The sequence below is a fragment of the Pecten maximus genome, chromosome 9 (assembly GCF_902652985.1).
Source record: "Pecten maximus chromosome 9, xPecMax1.1, whole genome shotgun sequence".
NCBI classification, from domain to species: domain Eukaryota; kingdom Metazoa; phylum Mollusca; class Bivalvia; order Pectinida; family Pectinidae; genus Pecten; species Pecten maximus.
In genome coordinates this window covers 15,190,659-15,202,994 of record NC_047023.1, presented here as the reverse complement: position 1 = coordinate 15,202,994, position 12,336 = coordinate 15,190,659, and the positions used below count along the sequence as shown (strand labels likewise).

General features: G+C 36.6%; 1 protein-coding gene across 1 annotated transcript; it reads right to left on the bottom strand.

The window, feature by feature from the left end:
• LOC117334809 (proline-rich protein PRCC-like) lies at nucleotides 1-12,303 on the bottom strand. The gene is made up of 7 exons (XM_033894616.1): nucleotides 11,999-12,303; nucleotides 7,096-7,268; nucleotides 6,248-6,298; nucleotides 4,711-5,337; nucleotides 4,030-4,059; nucleotides 3,207-3,407; nucleotides 1-2,990 (listed from the first exon to the last, which is right to left on the bottom strand). Exons 1-7 carry the CDS (start codon nucleotides 12,240-12,242, stop codon nucleotides 2,904-2,906), a joined length of 1,413 nt encoding a protein of 470 aa, XP_033750507.1. The 5' UTR covers nucleotides 12,243-12,303; the 3' UTR covers nucleotides 1-2,903.
• Between the last annotated feature and the right edge of the window lie 33 nt (nucleotides 12,304-12,336).

Sequence of the window (12,336 nt, the reverse complement as noted above, 5' to 3'; positions counted from 1 at the left end):
TTTATGTTCTTGTCAAGGCTATTTAATAGACAGAGTTTTCTATCGTATGTAGTACAACTCATGATAAAAAAAACTCAACCTATGTAGTTTAATTAACAATAAAAGTGTGTGGCCAATTCGGCCTGGCTATTACTGAACTTGACTGATAAAAATGTTGACCATGCAGTAAATCCCTGTTTATTTCAATATACACAGATTGTGAATTTTAAATGTAAAACAACAAAAGGAATTCAAATTTCATATCACATTCAATAAATATTTTACAGATTTATAGGGGGGGGGGGGGGGGGGGGAAGATGGTGAAATATATCATGTTTTTAGCTGAAACAGGGTTGACTTGAGGGTTGCATAGGACCAGGTTAGATATTGGTAGGCACATCTGATCAGAGTTCCGAGGTCTTGTGTATATGGAGTTCTCCTAGGATCAGGTTAGATATTGGTAGGCACATCTGATCAGAGTTCCGAGGTCTTGTGTGTCTGGAGTTCACCTAGGATCAGGTTAGATATTGGTAGGCACATCTGATAAGAGTTCTGAGGTCTTGTGTGTCTGGAGTTCTCCTTTGCTTTTCCCCCATTTCTCCTCTCCTGTTACTCTAAATTCACAATTTTTTCTTGATTTTGTGAATATGAACTGTTGAAATTTTACATGTTTATATAAGTGGATCCCACGAGTATTACCAGGGTATTAATCCATAAAATCAAGTCCACATGACACAGTTTTTGTTTTTGTTTTCTTCTTTGCAAAACTTTGGAACATTAGTCAGTAATTTTAAACAGTATCATTTCTGATTATGAAAACCATTTACCCTTGACACACACATATTCCAATATGAAGTTTAAACATTCCTTGTTACAAAAAATCTGTATTGACTGCTACAAAATTCATTTCTAGGGGAAGTTTTCAAAATACTTTAAATGATGATTTTTTTGATATCATAGTATATGAATGCAGGTACAAAATAATATTTAGTTTCCAAATCATGATTATTATCTTTCCAGTAAGGGAAACAATACTGATCTCTTTAACATTATCAACAGATAAAAGTGAATACATGTATACTTGTGCCTTGTTAACACATAGATATGGAGTGCTATCTTTATGTCGAGCTTGAAAATCTTTAAATCTCCACAGCTCTAATACATTTCTAAATTGTTAAACAATTTCATAGAATCTTTTTTTATCATGGATGATGACTATTTTTCTCAATCTAAGTGCATTTAGAATAAATCTACATAAAGACATCTAACAATCTTGTTATTACATAAGCTTTCATTTCAATAGGGAAACCTTTGAAATTGGCCATTTTGTGTGAGGACATCTTATATTCAAAGCCATTTAAAAAGTAAGCAAAGTTTGTCCTTAAGGTAATGAGATGCATTTATGATATCATATTCAAAAGTCACATATCCTGTATTTGGGTTTGAATATCCTGCCAAAACACACAGCTTTAATACATTGTCTATATCAAGGGGAGTCATACTAAATTGCTACCATGTGATGATGAAGTATTTATAAACACATCAATGTGACAGTAATTTATGTAATGTTTATTATGTAATATTAATCCATAAATCATCACACATATTGCTATTGAATACTTTATTGGATCCACAGTTATTACAGGGGGTTAAGTTAGACACAGGTAATACCTATCTGTCTATGTTACATATTAAACAGACAAGAATGAGAAGTTTCATTAAGTCAAACTTGAGGAGAGATTGTATTATTAATTGTTATTGGGAGAATCCGAACAACTAAACTGGGTTGTAATATGTTAACAAAAATACAAGTTAGATTTTGTGGCTGGTCATATCAAAGACAACTGAAACAAGGGTTAGACCCCTGATGAAGTGTCTTATTTTCCCAATCTGTTGACAAGATATATGATAAATGTCTCTGAGTAAAGTACTTGAGTGTATATTTCTATCCCAAGTTACGGACACAAATGTACCTACTGTCAGGTATAGACACCTAATATTAAACATTAAAGCTAGCATGGCTATATTATCATTTCCAATAATAACTGAAGACCTTGTGATATTTACGAAGAAGACAACTATCCAATCTAATTGTAGGAGTAATACAGTGATGAAGATCTGATCAGGTGAAAATGCAAACGGGTTCTTAACAAACTCACTGAATTCAACAGTATTTTCAATAACAAATGTATTACATACTAAAATGGTAAGGAAAGTTCACACATGGTATTTGGGATAAATACAAAATGTATTGTTAAATGGCAGTGTAATGTGTAAGACTGAGGAACTCATATATATTTTACATGACATTTTTAAGTTCATGTACATATTTGTTCTCCCCATTTGTCGTCTTTTAAAGACTTATGATATGTGCAGGATTCATTCAAATGAGCTTACCATGAAAATACAAAACCATTACATTAGTTCACTGATGAAATTAGGATTCACACCTACAGCAAAGAATATCACTACCACTTTCAGTGATCATAGTCCAAAAGGTTTGACTGATTAGACCAGAAGTTTGTACATGTGAGAAATGACAGACCTCATAGTGTTATGCTGCTTTCAGACAAGTCTTGACTAAGATTTTAAGGCCTGTATTAACATCTGCAGGCCCATCAAGATATAGTCCTAAAATATTACAGTTAAAAACAGACAAACCACTTTGTCCACATGACCTAATAGGGCTTGATGGACCCTGGTAGTTGTTGTTGTTAAGAGTAGCAGAGTTACTTCCCTTGTCACAATGTGCTTGGTGAGGTTCTTCACTTGCTGAATACTAAGTCTGTTATGACAAGTGAAGGCACTAGATCAAAACCATCTATATCAAATAATCCATCTTCATCAAATAATTTTCTCAAAAGAAAATATTTAAATGTTGTGATTACCATACAGCAATAACAAACATTGCACTGATAAAAAATTCAAAAGCCATATTTAGCCTGAGTTTGTCGTTTTGTCATTCTGTTCATCGACCACTGGTTTTTCAGATCTAGTTCTGTCTCCTTGGCCTGTAAAAGTAAGTTTAAAACGTATGGTCATTCATAAAATTTATCAATGAAAATAACAGTATCTGTCAAGTAGGTTTGCTTATGATTGATATATTAGTTGGAATTCCTTAAAAACAGTGATATTTTTACTTTCAGTCACAGATAATAACAGCAAATATGAAACACCGGTAAAAAATCTAAAAGATTTAAGTGTTGATTCTGATATCCTTTGCTTACTTGATGAGCTAGGTATGTAATTTGATGTTTGCGTTTTTGCTGTGATGTTGGGCCATCTTTCTTTCTGTGTGAAGCATATTCCTTCGTCTCCTCTGACATAGCTTTTTGAACGTCCACAGTGCTGATGAAATCATCTGCATTCACATCTACAATATTTATCTCTTCTTTCCCTCTTTGTTTCTTCCCTTGCATTTTTAAAAACTGTAAAAAAAGTGATCATAATACATTTAATGTATCGACAAATATCAACTTTCCTACAAAGTAATATACACATTCGTGTTGTATTAATGGATTTTCCTGAAAATTTCTGTGTCAATAGAAAAAACCTTAAATATTTTTCACAATGAATACTGAATTTTCACTCTGCACGTTTATAGACAAGAAAGCAATATATCTATCAAGTGTCTGTATAAGAGAATCTGAATATTTACTTTCACAAGTAATTACAATTCACTGCTATTACAACTCGTCCATTTAAACTTCAATATGATATATATTTTATGTGTTTGAATAGAATCTATACTTAAATTAAGATCTCTTCCTCATAAAAGGATTTGTTGTACATTTGACATTAGCATGTCATATAAATGTTTATCATCAGAGGACAATTAATTGCTACAGAAGTAGTAGGGTTTATAACTAAGCAAAAACATATCTCTCCCCTTCTCCCTTACTAGAAATTAAGATTTTTTTGCACTCAACTGATCCTGTACCTTGAGATCAAAATCACAATGACCTAATTATGACAGAGCATTGCACTTCACCAGTAGGGTGATAAATGTACTGATACATAATTCTCTTTTCTTCACTGCTACAAACTTACCTCCTCATCCTGCTCGAAGTTCTGTGAATACTGTAAATTAAAATGATTCATATCAGAAATAACTGATGCATAATTGCTTTTTTGAAATTACCAAAAGAGAGATTGTGAGTGCTAAAACTTTCGAAAAGAATAAATTGTGCATGTTCAAAATCACAAGCCTCAAATATGTTGATGGACACAACCAAATCAATATCTACATGATATTATTATTTTCTAAGCAGCTCTCTTTGATAAACTTATTGGATTTTACAATTATGAATAAGCAATAATTATATAAGTTTTACTGATATATTTGTCTTTGTTGAGAGTAAAATGGTTCCAGTCCTTTCCAATAGAGGGAAGGTTGTCGTTTTTGGCATGGATGAATATGATGGAAGATGTCCTTGACATTTTCATATATTTTTTTTTCTTAATATTATTCCAAATCTGTGTGAAATCAAAAAAAGATGGGAAAACACCACCTGCCCCACTTTTTATTCCATGATAAAATTTAAATCTATTAACAGTAACTATGGTCTATGACCAACATACCCATAGTCGAAAGTCCAATACAATACATGTGAACTTTTGTAAAAAAAAAGAAAGACCATATTGTCAGTAGCGATGACATTTACTATTTGGGATATAACAAAAATAATTGTGACCACATTCAGGATAAAACACTCCAATCACACCACTTACCTGTGGGCCAGCTTCATACTGAACATAATCCATCTGAGGACCTGTCATTTCTGTTGCCATTGGTGATGGTTCAGAATTAGATCCATATCCACCATACTGACCATAATAGGCTGCTGACAAAGTGTTCCAGTTACCAGATTTAAAAGACAATGGTTCGTCCTGACCTGACAAAAGCGATGGTGCTAACGATGACGTCATATTTAAATGTTCTGTATCTTCACGAACGGTAGAAGTCACGTCACTTATAGAAGTGTTGCTAGCACTTTTAGGTTCAATCGTTTCACTGTTGTCCGCTACCAACTTTGGCGGAGGCAGAGATAATTTACCAAATTTTTGCATAGGAAGTGATTCAGGTACTGCTGGTCCTGCAGGCATTGTTTCTGAACCACCAAGTGAAAAAAAGTTTGCAGATTCTGAACCAGCTTCGTCACTATCACTGTCACTTCCATACCCTGACAAACCTTGAAATTTTGGGTTTGACTTCCGAGACACATGATCTGTTTTTGGTGGTACAGGTTTCTTTTTTTCCTGAGACTTTTTCAGGCTGTAAGGCAGAAGGATTCTGTTGGTTTCCTTGGTGGCTGCATGAACTGGAGCAGGTAGTAAGGCCGTGAGTCCAGATTTTACCTATACAGATCAAAGAAGATTTAGTATATCTGGTTCAAGGACTGTATCAATTATCAGGGTCAATGATTAAATTTGTACATGTCTAACTACAAGTAGGTCCCTTCAAGTATTCTTAAACGAATAAACCTGCTGTAACACGGAAAGATAATTAGGTGAGAAACATGGAGTCCCTCCCAAAATTGGATCTCCTTGTTCTATTTTTAAGTGGATATGTCACCTGCGCAGAAAGTCAGGTGATTACAAGAGCTATCACATGGAAACAGATTTTCTATTACAGTATTATAGTAACAGTACCCTTGACCTTCAGACCTGAAAAGCAATCCCAAACAAGCACTTGTGGTGATGAAGGAAGATCTGCATGTAGTTTGAGTTTACTGTCAGTAATGGGCCCAAGGGAACTTGGTCACATAAAAACAGTGACCTTGTGTTCCTAAACCCCATTGCACATAACATTCAGGACTTGTTTGACTTTTGAATTTTGAGATAATCTATGGAAAAAAAGACGACATCTGACAGATACAGGGACAAATAGACAGATACAATATTATGGTTCACATATCTGGTGTGGGACCTTAAAATTGTCAGGCAAACTGAAGTCATCTTATTTTGCCTTGTGTTGATGGAATGCAATTTTCAAGAATTCCATTCACACTATGTAGCAGGACTTTTAAAAGAAGGCATCAAAATCTTAAGATAATATACAATTATATTTAGTTAATCTTATGTTGAAGAACTGTTCAGGAATCTCATTCAACAATATGGAACACTGAACAACATTTAATCTGAAAAGGACCCCAATTATACAATGCCCATCGGTACCAGAAACTGAAACTTACCACCAAGTAAAATCATTTTTTACATACACTACCAAAGGTATTAGTTACATAGGTGAACACATTATAAAGCTTACATTTGAAGACAGCTTAGGCTTCTTTTTCACTTGGTCTTCCTCATCAGAATCCTGTTGAAGTAAAGTTAAAAAGAATTTGGAAAATTCACAAAAAATTTAAGCGGTAAAAATGAAGTCAAGTTAAAAACAATTTGTAGCATTACTCTCCCCCCCCCCCCCCCCCCCTCCAAAAATGTTACATTTTGTATCACTCCCACCTCTGTATCATAGAAGTATTCATATGTTAGGCAGTCTCTTAGGTATGTCTATTGCTGGAGTGAAGAAAGTACTAGTCATGTCAGTACAACATGTGACATAATCTATAATAATCTATGTATCTATGTATTATCAAATTATCGCTCAGTTTGATAGATTGAAAACTATCTATTTCAAAAGTCAGCAACTTAAATAAAAATTTTAATGAATTTTTATTTATATCTTTAGTCAGCAATTTCTAGTCTAAAATTTTGAATTATGCCTTAATCACATAAACAGTAATTTGATGATATGATATTTCCTTTGCCAACAAATATAATATTTACGTCCAAAATATGAATGGTGCACTTGATCAAGTAAGAAATAACTCACAAATGCATCTATTAACTCTGTTCACTTGTCAAGGTTACACAGGTCTCAAAGTGTCAGAGCAATAGACAGCCAGCGAGGATTTTCTCTGATACTAGTGATAGTAAACATGTACTTAATTATGTTAGCAGATAACTAGTGGGCAATGCACTGAAGCAAGCTATCTGCATATTTTAAATCATAAAACCATTATATCGGCTGGTGTATGTGGACAATCCTACAGAGCAGGCAATACACATGGAATCACAGTACCAATGCTGCACCACTACAGCCTGAATACTTACATCCTGAAGTGCTGGTATGGTGATCTTCACTTTAGCCCTCTTTGGCGGAGGCTTTGGTGCATCCTTGATCTGGGACAATTTTGGTTTCACTTCCTCTTCTAGATCATCTTCTACTTTCTGCCTTTTATCTGATGTGGAAGGTGCTTCCTCATATATCTTTGGTTCTGGCAGTCCTGTTATAATTAGATCATGATCTATAATAACACTAAACTGACATGCATGCTATCTAAATGGATCTTTGAATTTGTTTTCTGGGTTGATCACCCTGTGAACAGACAGGATCATTTTAAGATGGGGTCTCCTTGTAGTAGTTGGTGACTACCTCAATAAACAACGTAAGAGAGCTCGAGGCCAATCACATACCATCCAGACCAATTAGGGCGAACCACATAACTCAGATGTTCAACTGTGGTCACCTGGCAGGAGCTTTTACAGACTGATCATGAGCTACATGTATCATGGATACATGTAGTAGAATATGTATATAACAAGGAGATGTATAAAAATTAGAAAAAAATATGAACTTTTAGTGATAGCTGGGTTCAAATCTTAAACTACACTGTAAATATCTATCCAAATCATGTGTACTTTACCAAAATGTGTAATTTAACAATCTCATGAAAATGAATGAATCTGTCAGACTGTACTACCCTTATTCTTCCGCTGTCAGTAATATTTCAAAGTGAGGGGTGCATAACTTCATAGTTCCAGTGCTAGCTTGAAGGCAAAATTGCAACCCCTTGGAAGCAAGACCTACTGTTTATGCAAAATGGGTTCCCCTTTCATCCAAGGATGCTTCAGACCAAATATACATCAAATCCTTTCATTCCTACAGAAGGCAAAGGATTTTTTTTTAAATGTTATATTTCCCCAATTGGGCCAAGTTGCCCACAAGGCCTGTAGGTAGCCAGATCCACAATTTGTACCAAAATGGTTTCTCTTCGGCCAAGGATCCACTGTGTCATTCATGACGAGTAGCAATTTTTAGGAAAAGACAACATAATATGACATGATTATATGTTGCTTCAGACCAGGTGAGCTAACAATCACTAGGCAAGAAGCCCATGGGCCTTATCTATAAACTGAGTTTACTGAAAGACTCTTAGAATCAGACCAGTCTCAATCTGGAAATTGTTCAAGATCTTTCTGATACAAAGTTTACAACATACCAACTTCCATCAAAATACATTCATATTTACTCAATTCATGCTCACAGTTTCAAATGGTAATAAATTTAAAGATCTAATACATGTGTCACCATGCATGTAACCCGTTGTCTAATCATCACAAAATATGAAAAGCATCATGCTGTCTGTTGCAAATTGGTTGATTGATGGAGTTAAATATCTACACAACATCTAAAGCCATTTGTTGATGGTATCATGATTGCATGATACTATTGTGTGTGGTAACTCCAGCAACAGATGGAATTTGACACAAGGGTTGATTTCAAACTTTTATCCCTCATTCATGAAAATGTCATGTATCAAGTTACATATTGATGTGACAAGTGTTAGTCAAAAAACATAGTTACAGACAATTATATATTCAATTGCAATGGGTTATAACTCTGGAACAAAAAGAATACTGACACGGGATGTCAACTTGAACTATTAATCCATTATGATTAAGTCACAGATACAAAGTTAGAAATTGATATGGCAAGCAGTTCGTCAAAAATAAAATACAGGAAATAAATATCCTATGTGCAAAGGACCATAACTCCAACAAAATAATAATCAGGGCTCAAAGTGGCGCCTATTTTAGTGGCCATGGCACCTTAAATTCACCATTTGCGACCAGTAATTGACCAATAAGGTGCCTGCATGACCACTAAAAAAATTGTGTAAATTTGCGATTTGGTTAATCTTTCAAAGGCTGCAGTCAATGCCAAAATGACGTTCACATTAGGAAAGTGACAGAGATGATACTGATATAAAGAATTAAAAGATTTTTTTTATATAAATTCAAGACAACTATATATATAGGCCAGGCCACTAACTTTTCCAATTGGTGCCAAGATTTTATAACTTGGTGGCCAAATAGCTAGCCACCTGGTAAAAAATTTCACTTTGAGCCCTGATAATATATGGTTAAATCTTGATTTGTAATCAATCATGAACAAGCATACTGGGTATTGCTAGAACAATACATGTGCCCAACATAAACTGGCCCATATCTATATATATGGCCCTTTGCAAGAGTTTGAAACTTCATTCAAACCACTCATGTCAGTCTCTGAAAATATATTTCTTAAATAAGTCATGGTGATATTGACCAACAACCCTTAATCAGTGTGAAGTTTGATAAAAATATATACTTCAAGGAATGAAGTAAAAAATAGTAATAGTGACATTGACCTTGATCATGACCCAACATGCCTGAAACTGGAACATATTGAGATGTCATGGTCCTTTGTAATAGTATAAAGTTTGTGCAATAGCACCGACAAGGATTTTCTAAAAATAGTACGTACACAGTGACCTTGACACAATAACCATGAAACTCAAAGTCCGAGATATTATGATACATTAGGTAGCAGTGTACAGTAAAAATGCCCAATTCTGAAAAATATGGCACATGTTTTAGATATGTGAACATTGCCCAAGGATCTTTCTAACCAAACTGGGTTCAAATCCATCAATAAATTTGACTAGTTACCTCTATTTCCCCTATTGGGGGCCCCGCCTCTCAGGCCCCTTAATTTGGGGGGGGTCGGTCATTGTTTATGTAAAATCTGTTCCCCTTCCCCCAATTCAAGGATCTTTCTGACCACGGAAGGACAGATGCCACGCCATGGCATTATGCTCACAGGACCTTCAGTCCAGGTGAGCTAATGAAATAATGACACTGGGTTCAAACACATACTGTTATTCATTATAACAAAGCCATATTTTGTTTGTTTGTTTTTGTTTAACGTCCTATTAACAGCCAGGGTCATTTAAGGACGTGCCAGGTTTTGGAGGTGGAGGAAAGCCGGAGTACCCGGAGAAAAACCACCGGCCTACGGTCAGTACCAGGCAACTGCCCAACATCGGTTTCGAACTCGCAACCCAGAGGTGGGGGGCTAGTGATAAAGTGTCAGGACACCTTAACCACTCGGCCACCGCGGCCCCGGTTTTTGGTTGACCTGTCATTATTGAAGCTTAATTTTAATTTTTAGTCATTTTGACCCTTTTACACTGCCCCTCAGGTCCCTGAGGGCAGGACCATATAATTCACAATTTTTTAAAAAAAATTTTGGGGGGTTTGTTTTTTGTTTAACGTCCTATTAACAGCCAGGGTCATTTAAGGATGTGCCAGGCGTTGGAGGTGGAGGAAAGCCGGAGTACCCGGAGAAAAACCACCGGCCTACGGTCAGTACCAGGCAACTGCCCAACATCGGTTTCGAACTCGCAACCCAGAGGTGGAGGGCTAGTGATAAAGTGTCAGGACACCTTAACCACTCGGCCACCACGGCCCCGGTTTTTGGTTGACCTGTCATTATTGAAGCTTAATTTTAATTTTTAGTCATTTTGACCCTTTTACACTGCCCCTCAGGTCCCTGAGGGCAGGACCATATAATTCACAATTTTAAAAAAAAAATTTGGGGGGTTTGTTTTTTGTTTAACGTCCTATTAACAGCCAGGGTCATTTAAGGATGTGCCAGGCGTTGGAGGTGGAGGAAAGCTGGAGTACCCGGAGAAAAACCACCGGCCTACGGTCAGTACCAGGCAACTATGCCCCACGTAGGTTTCGAACTCGCAACACAGAGGTGGAGGGCTAGTGATAAAGTGTCAGGACACCTTAACCACTCGGCCACCGCGGCCCCGGTTTTTGGTTGACCTGTCATTATTGAAGCTTAATTTTAATTTTTAGTCATTTTGACCCTTTTACACTGCCCCTCAGGTCCCTGAGGGCAGGACCATATAATTCACAATTTTTTAAAAAAAATTTGGGGGGGTTTGTTTTTTGTTTAACGTCCTATTAACAGCCAGGGTCATTTAAGGATGTGCCAGGCGTTGGAGGTGGAGGAAAGCCGGAGTACCCGGAGAAAAACCACCGGCCTACGGTCAGTACCAGGCAACTATGCCCCACGTAGGTTTCGAACTCGCAACCCAGAGGTGGAGGGCTAGTGTTAAAGTGTCGGGACACCTTAACCACTCGCGGCCCCTTGTCTGTCAGTTATAACAATATCACGAACGTTAACTCTATTGACCATTTCTTGAGTTGCAAAATTGACAGACCTTCCAGGACGGTGGTCATCCTCAAGGCTCTGTCAGCCGCGCTTTAATTCTGCCACCCATCTTTTCACTAGCATATGAAAGGGCATCTTTCCCCCAACAAAGCCATAAGCCTTATACTAAGTTACAAAATGATGTGACAAGCGGTCGTGAAAAGAGTCTGGAAAACGGGTAATTATGAGAAATTCCCATGGTCAAAGGGCCATAAATCTAGATACGAAATAGAATGTTGACACAAGGGTTCAAACTCAAAACTATCATTTATTATGACAAAGCCATATACTAAGTAACAAATAGATGTGGCAAGCGGTAGCCTAAAAAGTCAAGCAAATGATTAATCAAGCCAATTTGCAATGTGCAAAGAGCCGTAACTGCAGCAAAAAATGAAATTTTGATGCAGAGTTCAAGCTTGATCGGTAATCTAATTATGATAAAGCCGCATGGCCACTTGCCAAGTTTCAAACTGATGTAGCAAGCAGTAACGAAAAAGTGTCCAGAAAACAGGTAATTACGCAAATTCCCTACGTTTAAAATGACATAAATGAGTGAAAGTGTCGTGATTCTTCAAAATAATCTAATAAATAAATCTGCAGAGTACACGAATCAGGGGATTGTCGTGAAATATTTTGGAACCAAACTTCGCGCCTTTCCCCTTGAATGTATAGCAGATAAATCAATACCTTTCAAAAGTGAACCTATGTCAGGCTCCTGCATGCTGTTGTCGGTAGCATGGTTATGTTGCTCCCCATCGGAACTGGAGTCCGAAATCTGCCCGGCATCCTCAGAAGCAGGGTTTTCAATTTCACGACTCTCTACCTCAGACGTTGCAAGTGCATCCTTTTTGGTAGTTTCGCTTGCAGTGATGGGTGCTTCGTCGCTCTCGTCACTTTCGTCGCCGCTCGAAGCATATGCAACGAGCGACATGATTTTATACAGATAGATGTTGTTCCACCGAAGTCTTCACTTCGTTGCCGGAAGTTCCTCTGTCGCACCAAACGTTGAAAAATACTTTTTTTTA

Coding starts and splice junctions, on each gene's coding strand:
- LOC117334809 (XM_033894616.1), bottom strand. CDS start 12,242: ATGTCGCTCGTTGCATATGCTTCGAGCGGCGACGAAAGTGACGAGAGC. Junction 7,269..11,998: donor CATAGGTTCACTTTTGAAAG/GTATTGATTTAT, acceptor TAATTATAACAG/GACTGCCAGAACCAAAGATA. Junction 2,991..3,206: donor TTACATACCTAGCTCATCAA/GTAAGCAAAGGA, acceptor TTACTTTTACAG/GCCAAGGAGACAGAACTAGA.